Genomic DNA, 21,120 nt, shown 5'->3' on the forward strand with positions numbered 1-21,120 from the left:
TGAGTATCATCTGGTTGAAATGGAAACAATGAATCCATTACTGCTTCAACCTCATGACTTTGGAGCAGAAATAATGGAGTGAAGCCTGTAGTGTCTTGCTGCCCTGTGTTACATGCAAAGATCATGATGGGTGATACTGTATCTCAGTCTCTCTGTTCAACATCAACATACATTGGAGTATATCTCAAAGTATTCTGTGAGTCCATTTGTCTGTGGATCGCAGGAAGTTGTCATTCCGTGGTGATGTCACAATGTCAAATTACCTCTGGTACTAGTCTCAACTGGAAAACATTTCCACAATCAGAGATCATCACATGGGGTGCTCCATGTTTCAAAACAATAATTTTTACAAGGAAATTAGCAATTAACAGTACTCTGCAGTCACCACAGCTTCAGTGACAGCATAGTGGGTAAGGTAGTCAGTGCAGAATATTATCCATCAAGTCTCATTTGTCAACTTTGGGCTAGTTTGATGGAATGGTGACCCAGAGGTAATCTGTGACATATGCTTCCATCATTGGCATTCCTTACAGTTGCTCTCCTAATGGTTCAGTAGACACCTAGCAGGAGACACCTGCATTTGCTTCTGTCTAACATCTTCACAAACCCCAGGTGACCAGATTTTGGAGCGATGTGGAAATACTGGCCATAGATGAGCTGGGATGGTGAGCAACCCTTTCCATCCCACTGGATCATAGGTCCTATTGTACAACACCTGGTTTAATAATTGGAATTCCCTTTTGGTTGGCACCTCCTTCTACAAGGCTTCTATGGCTTTCAGCAGTGCTGGACTTCCTTCTGTTCAGCAGTAATGTCATTTCATCCAGTGGAGACTGAGATTTCATCTACACAGCTGTTTTCTGCCAAAGGATTCCTTATTTAAAGCAGTTAGCATCCTTGTCTTTGTGTTAACTTTTCTACACCAATGTGACGTCATATCCCTAAAGCCTCAGTATCCATGTTGAAAATTGACATGACGGGTCCTTCAAGCTACTCAGCCAGCACAGAGAATGGTGGTCATTGCAACAGTGAAACGTTTGTCAAATGAATACTGCCAGAACTTGTTGATGGTCAAAACAATTGCAAGGCTCTCTTTCCAGTTTGTCAAGAAGTTCCTCTCAGTCTTGGAGAGTACTCTTCAAGTGAGAGTACTCTTGAAACATAAGTTATTGTCATTTCAGCAACTTTCTTAATCTTCACTAGAACTGCAACTATCTCATAATTCCTAGCAGTTGTGAGAAGTTCTGTCTCATCATTCTCGTCATACAATGCTAGCACTTGATTAGACATTAGCACCTCTTTAAGGACAAGAAAGATCTTACAACCCATTTCAGGAAAATTTGCTGTCTCCCCACAGTATTTATTGCAAGAGATGTGCCTGGATACAGGGGTACAGAGGTTCTTTCTGAATCACCAGTAGAATAGGTACATTTCAAGAAAACTTTTCACATCATTAATTTGCTGAGGTGTTAAAAAATCTGTGACTGCTCTTAATTCCTCTGGATCGGGACAGACTCCATTGCCAATCCCTATGTGCCCAAAGATTTTTACTTCTTTGGTGGGCAACAGGCACTTTTTCAGATTCAGGTGGAGACTTGCAGTCTGAACACACTTTAACACAGTTCTCAGTTGATCTACATGTTCTTCATAATTTCTCTGTATCAAGACTGACTCCACTGCCATTCACTAGGTGCACCAAGGTTTTTATTTCTCAAGTGGGTACAGGCACTTTTTTAGATTAAGGTGGAAGCCAGTGGTCTGAACATGCTTTAACATGGTTTTCAGTTGACTTAAATGTTCTTCAAATGTCTTCAAAAAACAACACTGACACCCAGATAGCAAAGACGAGCAGTCCATTGAAGGTATCAAAGTAGATTGTTCATCATTTCCTAGAGTGTTACACAGTCCAAATGGCATAGCTTTAAACTGATAGATGCCATCAGGAAATATAAAGACAGTCTTTTCCCAGTAAGCCTAGCCAACTTTGATTTTCCAGTAGCCTGCATGCATGCCCGTAGTTGAGAAACACTTTGTTATTTTCAAACAGTCTAGAATGTCAGCAATGCATGGCAATAGATAGACAACTTTCTTCACGATTTTGTACAGTCATTGACAGTCAATGCAGAAATGCTATGTGCCAACCTGCTTCTTTACTAGAAGCATTGGAGAGGACCTAGGACTGTGAAGGTTCAATGTAGCATCTTTACCACTTATTCCTGGATTATCTGTCATTCATCCAGTGACACTTTATAAGATTGCTGGCTCATTGGTAGATGATTCCCACTGTTGTTACAGTGTTCTATTGTGAGCCATTTTCTATGTTTTTCCTCTGGATTTGAAAACATTCAAAAATTGATGCAGACTGGCTATGTATCACCAATGTTGTTCCTCAGGCAGATAGGGCCTACTGACAGTTGCCTTCCCTGCATTTACTGTAGTGGTAGTGATACATGATCTATTGTTGATGACACTAAGTTGCCTATCCTGGACTGGTTCAGTTGTTTCTACACACATGCTTTTAGGAATTAGTTGTGGTTGCTAAGGAAATTAGTGATCTGAAGTTCAGCTCAACCACCTACAAGCTTATTATCCCCAATGGCATGTAGATTTATTTTGTGAGCTTGCAGGGTAAGATGATGGGTTTCATAACACAGATGAACTATAACTTTTAGGATGGTTGACATATGGCAGTGTAGTAGTTAGCAAAAACTTGCCTGCTTTCTCTGCAGTAGAGTACATGTTCTGTGTGTCCACAGTGGAAACACACCAGTGTGTTGTCTCTGTCCTCCAAATGCCTGTTTTTCCGTGGGGCATCACACTTGGCAACAAATTTGGTAGTACTTACGTTGATCAGGTGTTGGGTTGTTGGCTGCAGCATAAGTCCAAGTTGGCCAAGTTCTTTCTTCATGGTGCATTTGGCTGGTGGTGGAGATCAGCGCTCCTATTCATTAACATTCTCTACTACCTCCTGATGTATCAGTTCAATATTTATGCCTGCTACATCTTGCTTAGTTGGTCTGACAGTTCTGGATGCCATAAAATGTGTATCTCTTCTCTCACTCCCTGATGTATGAGAGAAGTGAAGTCATTGTTGTCTTCCGCAACTGCCTTAGTGTGACGAAAAAAGCTGGGATATTTTTACCTCCTCTTGTTTTGCCATCTGCTTCCTTAAAATTCGTTTTTTCACTTTTAACTAATTACCATTAATATATGCAAGTATAATGTGTATTTTCATAACAGAGAAAGGCTGACCCTCAGTTTTAAAGTAAGTAACACCAGATCTAATTTTGTGCTTAGTGTTATGTATGTAAGTGATTTTCTAATTTATTTTGACTATTCCTAGTTAGTATCTTTTGTTATAGGATGAAATTGTAATTGTTTCGTATCTTAAATTCTATTGTTGACATATAAACAAATATAAATTCTGTACTAGTTATAAACATTTAGAGGAACAACTAATAGTATGCATAAAGTGTTTATTTGGCCCTATTCAAAAACATATTAGTAAAGCCAGACCTTAATTAGTTCCAAAGAAATTAACAGTTTTGTCAAAAGTACTGTATTTTTTTACGTAACTATATTTGTTAATTTCATGATTTAAACAAATAATTCAGCTTAACCCTTGTAGTAGAAGAAACTGTTAAAAAGAACCAATTTTTTGATGTATTCAGTTAATTTAATGAGTTGTTCAAATTGTAATTTCTGTAAATTTAACTTCGAACAATGTGTAGTTTCAGCACCTATTATTGTGAGGATATATAAGGGCCTGATTTTTGGTCCCAAAACAGTCAGACCATGGCCAAGTTTCAGACGAGAAACCTGTGTTCGTTAGAACAACAACAATGCTTCAACTTTACTGTGGAATAAGTGTTAAACAATTAGGCCACAAGTATAACTTGTGGATATTTTGTGATATTGTATAACAATACACTGTATGTAATTATTTTGTATGGGGATATTTGTATGGCCAGTTCACATAAGTATAAATTTGAAAAAAATATATGTCATGTAGCTTTTGATAAGATTTCTTATGTAATAATCTTTTTTTGTGTGTACATTTTAAACCCAGTTTCTGGCGTCACTGGTGGTCATTGAATTGCCCAGTACCTATTTGCAATATCTATCTGGTCAATCCAATTAGGGAGTGATGTGACGAAGCAAGCTGGGAAATTTTGACTTCCTCTTGTTTTGCCATCTGCCACCTTAAAATTCGTTTACTCACTTACAACTATTTACTATTAACATACGTGAGTATAATCTGTATTTTCATAATAGAGAAAGGTTGACCCTCAGTTTTAAAGTAAATAACATCAGATCTAATTTTGTGCTTAGTTTTTTGTATGTAAGTGATTTTCTTATTTATTTTGACTATTCCTAGTTAGTATCTTTTGTTATAGGATGAAATTAGTAACTGTTTCATAACTTAAATTCTATTAAAATATATTAACAAAACCAGACCTTAATTAGTCCCAAAGTAATTAACAGCTTCGTCAAAAGTACCGTATTATTTACGTAACTGTATTTGTTAATTTCATGATTTAAACAAATACTTTGGCTTAACCTTTGTAGTAGAAGAAACTGTTAAAAAGAACCAATTTTTCAACGTATTCAGTTAATTTTCATGAGTTAAGTTTTAATTGTAATTTCTGTAAATTTAACTTCGAACAATGTGTAGTTTCAGCACCTATTATTGTGAGGATGTATAAGGGCCCAAATATTGGTTCCAAAACAGTCAGTCCACGGCCAAGTTTCAGACAAGAAACCTGTGTTGGTTAGAACAACAATAATTCTTCAACTTAACTGTGGAATAACTGTTAAACAATTAGGACCGCGTGTAAAAACAATGACAGTGTCTGCTCCATATGTACCTTTTCTATTCTTCAAGAACTGCAAAATTTGTGGTTAGGCACTGAGGACACCAAATAAAATAAATAAAGCAGGCAGAACCGCTACAATAGGCATCACATTTGGGGGTTGGTCACACATTTTTCATCTGATTATTTTCTGTTGCATTTCCTTGATGCATTGGCATAACTTGATGAATTCCTCAGTTGTTGTGTCACTCTTTAGCACAAGAGATTGGTATATGTTTCCTGCAGCTTTTTCATGTAGTGTGAGATTTTGTCAGCTTCCATCAGATTTAATTCCACAATGTGGCATATGCCAAAACATTCTGTTTGCAGGATATTGTTTCTTCCCCATGACATTGGCCACTGTTCTTCAGATGTTCTTTCAATAAGTAGATTTGCTGTTGATTGTACCAAAACATTTTCCTGTGTTCAGCTCGGAAGTGATCCCAGCTACTGAGCTTTGTTGATCTTGAGCCTCTGCTGGACTCTGCTGTCCAAGTAGGAATACATATCTGACAAACACATCATGCTATCCCATCAGTTGTATTTGGTAAATCAGTTCAATACCTTCAGCCATTTATCAGCTTCTGACCAGCATCTACACAGAACACTGATGGAGGCCTGAAGTGCAGCTGACTTACTGGTGCCTTGGAATTGATTAGTCACCTCAATATAAGGACTGTGGGATAATTGTACTGCTTCTATTCTGCTTCCTGCCCATGTAGGCAAAGGCTTTTACATTTCTTAATGGGAGCCATGGTGATGTAGATGTTCTGAAGTAGTTGGAACTCCACCAAACAATGTCATGTCATAACCGCACTCAAATCCAAATTGAAAGGGAGAGTTATCAGTGAAATACAGCACTTAGTATTGAACCCACGTTTACTATAAATAAATACTAACAAAGAGATAGAGGGGCTGGCCAGTACTTACCTCAGCTCAGTACAGCCGATAGATACACATAAAACAGAACTGAAAATTTACATTCCTAGCTTTCGGAACTTTGTTCCTTCATCAGGGAGGAGAGAGGGGAAAAAAGGGAAGAAGGGAAAGTGGATTCAGTTACTCACAACCCAGGTTATGAAGCAACAGGGAAAGGTAAACAGGGAGGGTAGCAAGGATGGAGGCATGGTTGTCAGAGGGAAGCCAAAGATATTCTACTGTAAGTACTGTGCCAGCTTCAAACCAAAGAGGATGCATACAGAAGTAAAGAGGTATACAGTATAAAGATAAACACAACTATGTAGGATGAAAAGATGCGTGAATGGCTAAAGAGGAAAGGGAAAGAGGAGAAGACTGAAGAGTGAATGGGAGTGAGGTTGTTTAACGTAGGTTCAGTCCAGGGGGATGGCGGGATGAAAGGATGTGTTGGAGTGCAAGTTCCCATCTCCGCAGTTCAGAGGGACTGGAGTTGGGTGGGAGAAGCCAAATGGCACATACGGTGTAGCAGGTTCCTAGGTCCCTAGAATTATGCTGGAGGGCATGCTCCGCTACTGGGTATTGGGCATCTCCTAGGCGGACAGTTCGTCTGTGTCCGTTCATGCGCTCAGCCAGTTTGGTTGTTGTCATGCCGATGTAAAAGGCTGTGCAGTGCAGGCATGTCAGTTGATAAATGACATGTGTAGTTTCACACGTAGCCCTGCCTTGAATTGTGTATGTTTTACCAGTAGCGGGGCTGGAGTAGGTGGTTGTGGGGGGATGCATGGGGCAGGTTTTGCAGCGGGGTCGGTTACAGGGGTAGGAACCGCTGGGTAGAGAAGGTAGTCTGGGAATATTGTAGGGTTTAACAAGGATGTTACGGAGGTTAGGGGGGCGACGAAAGGCAACTCTGGGTGGTGTGGGGAGAATTTTGTCAAGGGATGATCTCATTTCAGGGGTTGACTTGAGAAAGTCATATCCCTGGCGGAGTAATTTGTTGATGTTTTCGAGGCCAGGATAATATTGGGTGACAAGGGGGATGCTTCTGTGTGGTCTGGGGGTAGGAACATTGTTGTTGGACGGGGAGGAATGTATTGCTCGGGAAATCTGTTTGTGGACAAGGTCTGCAGGATAGTTGTGGGAGAGGAAAGCACTGGTCAGGTTATTGGTGTAGTTGTTGAGGGATTCGTCACTGGAGCAGATACGTTTGCCACGAATACCTAGGCTGTAGGGAAGGGAGCGTTTGATGTGGAAAGGATGGCAGCTATCAAAGTGAAGGTACTGTTGTTTGTTTGTGGGTTTGATATGGACAGAGGTGTGGATGTGAGCTTCAACAAGATGAAGGTCAACATCCAGGAAGGTGGCTTGGGTTTTGGAGAAGGACCAGGTGAAATTCAGATTCGAAAAGGAGTTGAGGTTATGGAGGAAATTAAGGAGTGTTTCTTCACCATGAGTCCAGACCACAAAGATGTCATCTATAAACCTATACCAGGCCAGGGGAAGCAGCTGTTGGGTCTTCAGGAAAGCCTCCTCCATGCGGCCCATGAAGAGGTTGGCATAGGAGGGAGCCATCCTGGTTCCCATGGCCGTTCCCCTGATTTGTTTGTAGGTCTGGCCTTCAAAAGTGAAGTAATTATGGGTGAGGATGAAGTTGGTAAGTGTGATAAGGAACGAGGTTTTTGGAAGATCTTCGGGTGGGCGTTGGGAGAGGTAGTGCTCAAGGGCAGAGAGACCATGGGTATGTGGGATGTTTGTGTAAAGGGATCTATGGTGACAAGAAAGGTTTCAGGTGGGAGAGGAGTGGGAATGGATTTGAGGCGTTCTAGGAAGTGGTTTGTGTCTTTGATGTAGGATGGGAGTCTGCGGGTGATAGGTTGTAGGTGCTGGTCTACCAGAGCTGAGATACGTTCGGTTGGGGATTTGAAGCCTGCTACAATGGGACGGCCAGGATGGTTCTCTTTGTGGATTTTGGGTAATAGGTAGAAGGTAGGGGTACGTGGCTCAGGTGGAGTGAGTAAGTCTATGGAAGCCGTTGTGAGGCCTTGTGAGGGACCTTGGACTTTTAGGATTTTTTGCAGCTCAGTCTGGATGGAGGGAATGGGATCCTGGGTAACAGCTTTGTAGGTTGAGGTGTCAGAGAGTTGACGCAGTCCTTCTGCCACATACTCCACATGGTCAAGTACGACAGTTGTGGAGCCTTTATCCGCCAACTGTGCTAGTTTCATCTTCCTCCTATTATCTTGTTCCGTTTATAGTCCTCTTCTCTTTTTATTTATTTATTTATTCAACATTCCAAACGTTCGTTATTCGCTGTTTCCCAGCCAACAATCACTGCCAACAATCTCTTCCACACCTACCAGTATCATCCATTTCCGTCGATTTCTTGTTGCTGGCGATATTTTTGTGCCATTGGCTATCTTTCTCTGCCACAATAAAAATTTTTTGGGACATTTCTACCCCACCCGCGATCTTTTTTGCGGCACGCGCGATCTTTTTTGCGGCACGCGCGATCGCTTTTGCGGCACGCGCGATCGCTTTTGCGGCACGCGCGATCTTTTTTCGCCACTCGCTATCTCTGTTTTTGAGCTGCGTGTGTTCTTTTTCCCCTGATCTGGACATACTTGCTTGGTCTGGTCAACTTTTTCCGTATTTTTCTTATTTAGTGGTCTTCCTTTGGTATTGAACATTACCAACACAATTTCTTTCCTTCTCGTCCTTCCCTCCGTGTTTTACTCCTTCTTATGATTACTATCTCAACTTTAGTTATTTAATTTCCCTACCCACCAGTTACCCACTATGTACCCTAATCCTATACCACATTATTTACATTCATTCCGGAAACATGCATTCACCGTAGCCAAACTGCAATCCCACATACTTTTCCTCCAGTCCTGCTTAACCTTTGGAATTACCCCTAAAGGGCTTACCTTAAAAGTTCCCATCTCCGGGTGCAATTCCTCCTTCCACCAGTCTCTCCTGGACTTCCAGAACCTTCAATCCTTAGCCCTTACCCAACTTGTCCTGAATCTCTACACTACTTCATGTAACCACCACTCCCAACAGCTCCTATCTCTCTTCAAAGTCCTCCACCTCTCAAACCCTTGCTTGGAGAACACACTGAGGAACATCATCCTAGAAGCCAGCTGCAAACATGAGTTCCATGCCACTCACCACCTGAAAAAACTATCCACAGTGCTAGTGCAACACCTAAGAAGTGGGGTCCCTCTCCCTATCCCTCACAAACACCAACCACAACAGAACCTTCAACAAACCCCCCTCATAGCCAACAAACCCAGCCTAGCCACCCTACTCAATCTCCCCATCCCAGCACATACCCTACACAGACCAAATATCAACTATAACCACAGTCAAATGCCACATATCACCAGTCCCAATTCAGTCCTAAACCTCTCATCCAGATCCCTCTCTCCTCCAGAGACATCTGTTCTATCAAAAGGCTTAACCTTTAGCCCCACACCTAAATTCAACCACACTGCCCTGGTTAAAGATCTCCTCTCATTCACCCGGAACCTCAACTGGAAATATCACTTCACTACCCAAACACAGCCCCCAAGTACTAGACCCAGTGTTGAACCCTGTCTAGAACAGTTCCGACTGCCTTCTCAAAGGGATCCTCCTCCCCTCCCCCAAAACCATCCCTTGCAGACATTTCAGGAATTCCTCACATCCAGTGTTGCCTCCCAGTCCTTCTTGAAGAACATCCCGACAACCCCCAACATCACCCCAGCTGAATCCCGTGCCATTAAGGAGCTGAAAATAGACTGCTCTATTGTCATCCTCCCGGCGGATAAAGGCTCCACAACTGTCGTACTTGACCATGTGGAGTATGTGGCAGAAGGACTGCGTCAACTCTCTGACACCTCAACCTACAAAGCTGTTACCCAGGATCCCATTCCCTCCATCCAGACTGAGCTGCAAAAAATCCTAAAAGTCCAAGGTCCCTCACAAGGCCTCACAACGGCTTCCATAGACTTACTCACTCCACCTGAGCCACGTACCCCTACCTTCTACCTATTACCCAAAATCCACAAAGAGAACCATCCTGGCCGTCCCATTGTAGCAGGCTTCAAATCCCCAACCGAACGTATCTCAGCTCTGGTAGACCAGCACCTACAACCTATCACCCGCAGACTCCCATCCTACATCAAAGACACAAACCACTTCCTAGAACGCCTCAAATCCATTCCCACTCCTCTCCCACCTGAAACCTTTCTTGTCACCATAGATCCCTTTACACAAACATCCCACATACCCATGGTCTCTCTGCCCTTGAGCACTACCTCTCCAACGCCCACCCGAAGATCTTCCAAAAACCTCGTTCCTTATCACACTTACCAACTTCATCCTCACCCATAATTACTTCACTTTTGAAGGCCAGACCTACAAACAAATCAGGGGAACGGCCATGGGAACCAGGATGGCTCCCTCCTATGCCAACCTCTTCATGGGCCGCATGGAGGAGGCTTTCCTGAAGACCCAACAGCTGCTTCCCCTGGCCTGGTATAGGTTTATAGATGACATCTTTGTGGTCTGGACTCATGGTGAAGAAACACTCCTTAATTTCCTCCATAACCTCAACTCCTTTTCGAATCTGAATTTCACCTGGTCCTTCTCCAAAACCCAAGCCACCTTCCTGGATGTTGACCTTCATCTTGTTGAAGCTCACATCCACACCTCTGTCCATATCAAACCCACAAACAAACAACAGTACCTTCACTTTGATAGCTGCCATCCTTTCCACATCAAACGCTCCCTTCCCTACAGCCTAGGTATTCGTGGCAAACGTATCTGCTCCAGTGACGAATCCCTCAACAACTACACCAATAACCTGACCAGTGCTTTCCTCTCCCGCAACTATTCTGCAGACCTTGTCCACAAACAGATTTCCCGAGCAATACATTCCTCCCCGTCCAACAACAATGTTCCTACCCCCAGACCACACAGAAGCATCCCCCTTGTCACCCAATATTATCCTGGCCTCGAAAACATCAACAAATTACTCCGCCAGGGATATGACTTTCTCAAGTCAACCCCTGAAATGAGATCATCCCTTGACAAAATTCTCCCCACACCACCCAGAGTTGCCTTTCGTCGCCCCCCTAACCTCCGTAACATCCTTGTTAAACCCTACAATATTCCCAGACTACCTTCTCTACCCAGCGGTTCCTACCCCTGTAACCGACCCCGCTGCAAAACCTGCCCCATGCATCCCCCCACAACCACCTACTCCAGCCCCGCTACTGGTAAAACATACACAATTCAAGGCAGGGCTACGTGTGAAACTACACATGTCATTTATCAACTGACATGCCTGCACTGCACAGCCTTTTACATCGGCATGACAACAACCAAACTGGCTGAGCGCATGAACGGACACAGACGAACTGTCCGCCTAGGAGATGCCCAATACCCAGTAGCGGAGCATGCCCTCCAGCATAATTCTAGGGACCTAGGAACCTGCTACATCGTATGTGCCATTTGGCTTCTCCCACCCAACTCCAGTCCCTCTGAACTGCGGAGATGGGAACTTGCACTCCAACACATCCTTTCATCCCGCCATCCCCCTGGACTGAACCTACGTTAAACAACCTCACTCCCATTCACTCTTCAGTCTTCTCCTCTTTCCCTTTCCTCTTTAGCCATTCACGCATCTTTTCATCCTACATAGTTGTGTTTATCTTTATACTGTATACCTCTTTACTTCTGTATGCATCCTCTTTGGTTTGAAGCTGGCACAGTACTTACAGTAGAATATCTTTGGCTTCCCTCTGACAACCATGCCTCCATCCTTGCTACCCTCCCTGTTTACCTTTCCCTGTTGCTTCATAACCTGGGTTGTGAGTAACTGAATCCACTTTCCCTTCTTCCCATTTTTCCCCTCTCTCCTCCCTGATGAAGGAACAAAGTTCCGAAAGCTAGGAATGTAAATTTTCAGTTCTGTTTTATGTGTATCTATCGGCTGTACTGAGCTGAGGTAAGTACTGGCCAGCCCCTCTATCTCTTTGTTAGTATTTGTTTCACATCTTATATGAGATTTTCCATTAATTATTTAGTTTACTATAAATACCAATGTACAGCCAGAACAGAACCAAAATCCGAGTTGGAGGGCTCAGTTATTTATATAAACATCAAATATATCAGATTGCTAGTATTTATACAAATATAGAATATTCCAGAACTTACAAAAATTATAAAAAATATTGTGGAAAGGACAGTTGCTATCCACCATATAGTGGAACTGCTGACTTGCAAATAGACACAACAAAAATATTGTCACAAATAAGATTTCAGCCAGCAAGGCCTTTGTCAGAAATAGATGACAGACACAGACACATTCACACAAATGCAGCTCACACACACACATGACTACAGTCTCTGGCAACTGAAGCCACACTGCAAGCAGCAGCACCAGCGGCAACTGGGTAGGTGTAAGGAGAAGGGGGAGGGATGGTGGGATAGGGGTGGGTGACAGTGAAGTGCTGCAGGGGAGCGTGCAGGGATGAGGTGGAGAGAGCGTAGGGCAGCTATGTGCAGTCAGGAGGGCAGGGGAGAGATGGGGAGGGGGATGGGTTAGGGGAAAATGAGAGAAGTAATAAGACTGGCTGCAATGGTGGAATGAGGGCTGTGTTGTGCTGGAATGGGAACAGGGAAGGGGCTGGATGGGTGAGGACAATTACTAACGAAATTGTGTGTGTGTGTCTATATATCTGTGTGTGTGTGTGTGTGTGTTGTCAATTTCTGATGAAGGTCTTGCTGGCCGAAAGCTTATTTGTGACAGTCTGTTTAGTGCCTATCTACAAGTCAGCTTCTCCACTATATGGTGAGTAGCAACTTTCCTTTTCACTATATTGTTATATTCCATTCTGGATTTTCCATTGTCAAAAATTATAAACATATGATACTTCAAGAACCGTCCAGAAATGAAAAATACTATGTAACACATAACTGCTGAAGATCAGGTTTGAACTGGTGACCAACATCGTGCCAGCTGGCGATGCTAACCACTAAAATGACTCTGAATGCACAACAGTTCATGGCAATAGTAATAACACATGAACAAAGACTCTTTCAGCCTGTCTGCATTATGCCCATGTGTAATCATGAGTAACGTAAGTTTCTATAGCCTATAGTGGCATTTAATGAGACTGTTTACAATTTAAAATAAAATTAAAGAATAACTCGTGTACAAAAAAATCTATCTACTTTTCAGATCCTAAATGGGAGCAACTGATTAAAGTAGAAGAATATCTAAATTTAGGAACGCGATATGTCCCAAAGGTTCAAGAATAAGAAAAGCGAATTTTCATCAGTGTTAGACAGTAAACAGGAGAAAAAGGGCAGAAGAAAAGTTGTTAAACAGTAGTATACCATTTTTCCAAACACTGAGTAATTATAAAGACAAGGAACAGTGCATGACTGTAAACATCAATAAATAATGTACCATGTTTCAGTTTCCAGAGCACTGCTGATTGTGGAATGTTGGTAACTAATTATTCAGAAATAACAGCTAAGCCCAAAAAAATGAAATTGTATGTGTTGAAACAAATCACAAACAATGGCAAACAAGTAATAAAGATAGAATGGCAGGAGTGAACGAACAGGAAATCAATAAAATGAAGGTGTAGAAACAGAATGAAGGTGTACAAACAGGAAATTAATAAAATATACACTAAAAGCACATGAGCATCTCTAAGACATTTCCGTATGGAATGAAGAAATGACAGAGGGTATTTAACACAATGATTAAAAATGAATCATTGTGGAGAGAGTTGAAACTATATACAAAGCCTGAAAATGCTGGTTAAAATTCTAGATGGTCCATCGGCAAGTGTATACTTCACCAGTCTTCCTCTCACCACTCATCTTTCTGTAATCACTATGCTGATGAAACTGGAAGGATGAACAGAACGAAGTCGTTTTTAGTGATGTGAACATATGTAATGTTAGAGAGGTGTGACAATTCCCATGAGCATATTTCTTGCATTACTCAATGTACCATCATATCTGCACCAAGTGCCCTCTCCAGTATGATAAAAATGAAATGAGCATGTGGCGTTGTTGGCTGGGAGGCCCCATTCGGGGAAGTTCGGCCACCGAATACAATTCTTATCTCAGTCGATGCCACATTGGGTGACTTGTGTGCCAGTGGTGAGGATGAAATGATGATGAGGACAACGCAACACCCAGTCCATTAGTGGAGAAAATCTCGGCCAGGAATCAAACCCGGGCCCTCTGCTTAGCAAACACGTAACCACTCAGCTAAGCAGACAGACTCCAATATGATCACATTGTCTGTCTCCAAAGGAACATATGTGGGACTTGATGGATCAGCATTTTTGTTGGGCTTATATTACAGGCAACACCTCTAACAACAGAAGGGAAATAGCACCGAACATGACACTTCATATTTCAATGATAATTAAGTATTATTGTAGAACTTAGTATTAACCCACAGCTGACTGAGTCCAGGATTATAAGCAGATGTGCTTACAACACAGATAATATAAGAATAATTCATGTTGGACCCCATTTTGTGCTATTTCTTGTTTCCCACTAGGATATCCAAACTTTTAAAGAACAGTAAGAAGAAAACATTGAAAAAGGAGACAAACCCAACAGAAACATTAAGATATAATTTAAATAGATAACTTTTGGAGAAATGTGGAAACTGGGAGGAAATAAATTAGTACAAATGAAAACTAATGGTATGGCAAGAAGCAAGAATACAATGCAGAGTAAGCTTTACCCTTCACTGTTCAAAATCACTGTTTCTGGGAGAGTGACTCAGTTCAACCCAAGTGTCACAGAATAAGTATCTCTCTCTGTACTGTTATGGACCCATGACACACTACATTGCAGGATATTTGCATAACAATCTTTTTCTACTCATTGTGATAGCCAGGCACTGTTAATGCCATATAAAATTCTGTGTGGAACTTCTATTCAGATGACAGATCACATACACTCTCTCATAAGTTATCCTATGCTTTACTGTGTTCTCTTTACCAACAGTGGGGATGGACCACAAGAAATTGTCTGTATGCACAGAACATTACACAATGTCATCAGTACAAGAGCAACCCCATAATATTAGAAGCTAAGTTTAGGGGGCAACCTGGTAACTGTATTATGGAAGTCATTATTAATCTAATTCATTTACTCTCATGTGAGGGTAGTTTGTAGGTAAAGACTCCTCTCTTGTCACAACTATTCTTCAGTAAAAATAGTCTTCAGTTCTTGATTTCATTAAAGAAATATATGTTAGGTCACATCCTTTTTTCACAGGCAATAGGTTAAGCATCTAAACTGCAAACAATGATAGAACATGAAACTCTCAGTTCTATTGCATATCTACCTTTGGAGTGAACACATTGAGATGGAGACAATCTTCATCACCAACAATCCGTGACTGCTTTGGATTAGCTATGAAAACATACTGGATGCAAGGGCTACCATAATTCTCTGCATCCCATACGCCCATCCATGACTTCATTGGCTCTGGCTCCTGCAACCAAAGGACAGATAGTACACATATATGCTCACATTTAGTGTTTCGTGAGAGAAAAGAAAATGAAAAATCTTTTTATGTTGTGCAGTGTACTCACAAATGATATTTTTATTCTGCAACCTATAGGTAACTATTAATGAATGCCATGTGAGTTGTTCAAATTGGAATGAAACGTCTTACTCATGTATTTTACTGAAGGCAGTTAAGTTAAACAGATGATATTCAGCTGAGAACAGCAATTTTTCAGTACATACTATAGATATAAAAGTACTGAAATATTTCAGGCAAAACATAACATTATCAAAAGTAATTATTGAAATATCAAACTGAGGGGATGTACTCAGTATATTAACTGAAACAGGAGAAAGATAAATGAAATTTTCAATCTGCTAACATTCATACGATAATAAAAAACTTGCAATGCTGGGTCATCTTTATTTTACACAATTTATCGATTCATAGTGAGACTTCAAAATGCAATAGCCATGCCAGCAATTGTGACAAGAGATATTCGCTCAGGACTGTGGGTTTTTATTTTTCATATACACTCCTATTTACAAATCTAGTTACTAGAAACAATTTTAGAATGCTGTACTGCAACTGTCCTAAGAGACAACTTTAGTACACAAAGATAATCAAGTACATTACAATTCTATTACTTTATGATGTAGACCCACAAAGAAACACTTTAATTCAAAATGTTCATCCAATTATTAAAATTGTTATAAGTGATACAGTTCACAGTTGACTTCTGGTTCATAGTCTCCAGCACACACAATTTTTGCTGACATGTCACCGTCCCGAGGAGTATGGTTGACTTATCTCCCCTCCTCCGCTGCAGAGTGCAGGGTCTATGGCAGTGGTCATGCATCAGTCGCTGAAAAGGCAGTTGTTTGGTGGCTCTCCCCAGCTGTGCCAGAGTGGATGTAGGCACACTGCCCACCTTTGCTGGCAGCTCAATGTGTTTCTTGAGTGTCTTCTCTTTAATTACACCCAATGCTGGTTCCAAAGCCTTGCTGAGAGTATAGCCATACTCCCAGTCGACAAAATAGTCCCTAGTGCAAGTTTTGATGGCCTCTCTCACAACACAGCCCCAGTATTTCAACGTCTATGTCAAAACCCCGGTGCTTTTATATTCATCGTATGAGTCTTGGAAAAAGAGTACTCTGTGACCACTTACTTTTTACGACACATTAATGGAGTGTCCATAGTTGTTCTTAGCAGTGATATTGTAGTGATTCGAGAATTTCTGTGTAAATTCTAGAACCACTTAGCTTTCAACCGTCTCGAACACTCGATATTCTAGATAAGAGTGTGGGTTGGTAAAATCCTACCTTCTGCATGTCACATGTTTGTGTGTGCAGGTTTAGAATTAGTCACAGGAAGAAAGTAGAGGCGGCAGTCGAACGGCACCGACGCGTACCTGTCGGGCATTCCATAGATGTGTTAGTGAGTGTGTAATGAAGAGCCATGGAGTTTACATGCCGCTCTGAGCTTATTGTGCCATTGACTATTGTTAATTATAACAAGAACCGTTAAAAAGGTACTCTTGTACACTCTTGACTCAGCCTTATTAGAGGCAAGACGTATTTTCAGATTCTTTTTCTGAAAGTCATGGTGTCTAAGCAGACTTTCTTTTGAATGCAAAACAATTTTTGTTTCTAACGCCTGTACGAGAGACTTGCTACAAGTTCCATATTTTGTTGAAAGTGAGAATTTGTTATTGTGCTTGAAAGTCAAATACATCATTGATTGCATGGCTACTTCCAGTAGAAAGAGGCTTGGAAGTTCCTGTACCTAGCGTTATTCGAAGGAGAAGTCAAGAGAGTTTCCAGCAGCTGGCTATCCAGTAAAGAAGAGTGTCTGCAAACCCCAAGTAAGTCATCTGGTAAAGAAGTGGAATGTAGTTTGGGGAAATAAATCAGTATAACACAGACTCACTCACGCACTTTAAGTCGTCAAAACATTAGAATATGTAAGCCCTTATGAAGCACCTTGTTCTTGTTCTTTATCTTCATGTTTGGGTCAGCATTGATTTTCCTATAAGAGTCATTATCTAGCAGCTCCACATTTCCTCACTGTAGTTCTTGTGGCTCAGCATAACAATAGCTTTGCCTTTGTCAGCTGGGAAGACAACAATGCCAGAGGAGTCTCTGAGTCTCTAAGGTCCCGAACAGTTGCCCTCTCACTATTGGCGGTGTTTGATGTTGCAGGTTTAGTTGTCTGAGAAAGACAAATTTTGTGACATATTTCTTCAGGTGCTTCACTCAAAGTCACTTTACAACTCATTCTGCTCTGCTGATGTCCACAATCTGTATGAACGTATGAGGAGGCCCTACCACTACAACCAATGGAGACAAACGATGTTATGGAGAAAGGGAGATCCACAGCATTTTTCACTCTGCAGCAGCATGTTATTGGGAAAAACTGAGAGCATCCTTAAAAAGTATTGAACAAAAACTGTCTTCTGCCCAACAAACACTACATGAGCATTACTGTGGAGCATAATATCTGATCATGGTTTATGGGAGGCAGGAGTATAGTTGATTCTGTGCTAATGTGACTCAACTAACACAGACCAAAGATGCGGCCTGTTTGCCAGATTCGCTTAATGGAATACGACTGTAACAGGATTTTTGTACGAGTGTCAAAATACTGGTACAGTGTTGTCAGAACGACCATTGAAATGCTTTCCAGGGTCAATTTTATTAACTAGGACTGCATCTGCAGACTCAGAATTAATATTTCTCGAAAGAAAACAAACGTTATTTATCATGATTTTCCGAAAGATGAGCACTTCGAACGTGAGTGTATAGTTCGATGCAAATGTGCGGACAATATGAATGTGAAAACTGCAAGTGTGTTCGATTCATCTTCGGCTTGAAGACTGGGAATGAGGTTTGAGAAATGAACTTGTAGGGTTACCCTCAAGCAATCCATAGTGTAAACATTCCAAATTGGCATGGGGGAGAAATTACAGAAAACAGGGATGTAACATTCAAAATAATTATAACTCAAGACGATCCTTAAAATAAATTGATTGACATCAATTAATCCTGTTTTCGCCGGCCGGAGTGGCTGAGCGGTTCTAGGCGCTACAGTCTGGAACCGCGCAACCGCTATGGTCGCAGGTTCGAATCCTCCCTCGGGCATGGATGTGTGTGGTGTCCTTAGGTTAGTTAGGTTTAAGTAGTGCTAAGTTCTAGGGGACTGATGACCTCAGAAGTTAAGTCCCATAGTGCTCAGAGCCATTTGAACCATTTTGAACCAATCCTGCTTTAACGCAGTTCTGAATTACTCTCTAACATCGAATGACTCGTTATATTGTGTAGAAAATAAATAATGATGCCCAGGTTTATTATCTTTTGCTCCACAATATTGTAGTGTGTTTAACGTTAGTTGGGACTTTTGACATTTGGCTGGCCGGAGGGAGACGTAACGCCATTGCCCAGGTAAAAGCGCCGGCCGGAGGAGCCGAGCGGTTCTAGATGCTACAGTCTGGAGCCGCGCGACCGCTACGGTCGCAGGTTCGAATCCTGCCTTGGGCATGGATGTGTGTGATGTCCTTAGGTTAGTCAGGTTTAAGTAGTTCTAAGTTCTAGGGGACTGATGACTTCAGAAGTTAAGTCCCATAGTGCTCAGAGCAATTTGAACCATTTTGAACCAGGTAAAATCAATGGCAAGCCGGCTTTTCTTACGACAATGCCAGTGGTTTGATTGGTAAAGCGACCCTGTTGTAACACCTCACACCATTAATAAACGGTACCACGTGGTGCCACACATTAGATGCTCTCGTTGTAAAATCGAATTGAAGTGCTCTGTGGTAGTTAAGTATTGTGAACAAGTGTTCTCTGTTGGCGCTGCATTCATAGCAACAGTGCAGTACATATGAATACGAAATTTGCAATAAAAATTTCGTCCAAGAACGCGTTCACCGGCTGGTAAGATAACGGTCTGCTGCAAAATATTCTTCATAATTCGACAATAGTAATGAAGAAAACGCCATGCCATTCTGTTGTGATGCATAAAGCCCCAACAATGCAGTGGCAGAAAACGGATATTATTTCTGGATACAAAGAAATGTGCCATGAGATAAAGTTGCTGGGGTGCACTGAGCCTCATGATGCCAATTGAGGAGCTACTCGACTGAATAGTAGCGGCTTCGGTCGAGAATACCATCTTACGACCGGGAGTGCGGTGTGGACCCCACGCCCCTTCTATCAGCATCCTCCACCGAGGATGACACAGCGGTCGGATGGTCCCGGTAGGCCACCCGTGGCCTGAAGACCAAATTAATGGAACTTGTAGTGCTGTACAAGCCAAAATTTCATGCTACCAGCCTTGTTAACTGGTTAACGGTAAAGGGAATAGTTAAATCTGGCTTACTCCGTATTATGTTCATTTTAATCTGACATAGTATATGAGCCTTGGTGGAAAGTAATGTTGAAATGTTGACAAAAGAAGCCACTGCAAATGTTACACAACAGGAATGGTCTGGAGTTGTCAGCTATACCAAGAAGGTAATTGAGGAGACACTGATTCATGATTTGAGGAATAAGTAGCTTCTCTTGTTTCCATCTTGTCTTCCACCACTATGCCGGTCTACGACGTTACAATCACCGTTCTTGAAGCGTTGAAACCACTCACGACATGTTCTTTCACTAATACCACCCTTACCATACATACTTCGATGAGACTCAGCCGCTGTTTTCTTCATATTGATACAAAACAGTAACACGTCCGGCAAATGACGAGAATTATTCTCGTAAACTGACTTTTTCAGTTAAGAACAACTTTATCATGCAGACACAAATCGACTAATATTTGAATGAGGTTATGTTGACCGAGGTCCAAGCCAACTGTCTGACGTCTGCGATTTGTTTCTTTCGACCGTTACTTACTGTTGTCTCCACCTACCCGCAACCGGCGGAAGCAAAGTTGTACACTTTTTACATATAGCAATGTATATAATTCATATGAAATATGAATATTTCAATCTAGTTTTTTCAATGATGCATGCGTTCGTGACTGTGTGCTTTACATACATCCCATTTTCTCGAGTTTGGAAACAGACAGTGAAATCCTTCCAAGTTTAAAGAATAATTCAATATATTATTTACATTTACGCAGCAACATGTAACCTAACACGCACCAAACACAAATTTATAGCGATACCTATATTTCACTGCAATCTACGAATTCGTTGCAGTAGTTTATCTACTACCGAAGTATCACAACAACAATGACCATTAACGAAACGAGAGGCGATTCAGCATGAATCTGACGAGTTAAACTATTTAAGATGTGCGAGAATTAGAGTTTATTACAGAAAAGTTTCTTGAAAATCGTTTGAGAAAGATCGCAGATCGGAGCAAAGAGTTGTCAAAATGTTTTACACCGGGGAATATATGGTGGCTTTTAAACGAAAACAAAAGCAGCAGCAGCAGCACTCCGTCTTCAGGCCACAAATGGCCCATCGGGACCATCCAACCGCCGAGTCATCCTCAGATGAGGATGCAGAGAGGAGGGGCATGTGGTCAGCACACCGTTCTGCTGGTCGTTATGATGGATTTCTTTGACCGGAGCCACTACTAGTCGGTCGAGTAGCTCCTCAGTTGGCATCATGAGGCTGAGTGCACCCCGAAAAATGGCAACAGCACATGGTGGCCCAGATGGTCACCCATCCAAGTGCCGACCACACCCGACAGCGCTTAACTTCGGTGATCTGACGGGGACCGGTGTATCGACTGCGGCAAGGCCGTTGCCCGAAAACAAAAGGATAAAATGGAATTCAGAAGACATCGCCCATGCACTGACTTTAAG

The 21,120-nt window shown here is 41.8% G+C and overlaps 1 protein-coding gene and 1 pseudogene across 2 annotated transcripts in view; both read right to left on the bottom strand.

The window, feature by feature from the left end:
* LOC126412333 (venom carboxylesterase-6-like) overlaps window positions 1-21,120 on the bottom strand; it is a 237,306-nt gene that overhangs the window by 99,242 nt on the left and 116,944 nt on the right. For both annotated transcript variants that reach the window (XM_050081872.1, XM_050081861.1), the window contains exon 2: window positions 15,145-15,294. In XM_050081872.1, coding sequence (XP_049937829.1) covers window positions 15,145-15,282 — 138 coding nt within the window. In that variant the 5' untranslated portion in view covers window positions 15,283-15,294. The remainder of the gene's footprint in view (window positions 1-15,144; window positions 15,295-21,120) is intronic.
* Window positions 20,946-21,063, bottom strand: LOC126427240 (5S ribosomal RNA; annotated as a pseudogene).

This window comes from Schistocerca serialis, chromosome 1, assembly GCF_023864345.2.
Source record: "Schistocerca serialis cubense isolate TAMUIC-IGC-003099 chromosome 1, iqSchSeri2.2, whole genome shotgun sequence".
Taxonomy (NCBI): domain Eukaryota; kingdom Metazoa; phylum Arthropoda; class Insecta; order Orthoptera; family Acrididae; genus Schistocerca; species Schistocerca serialis.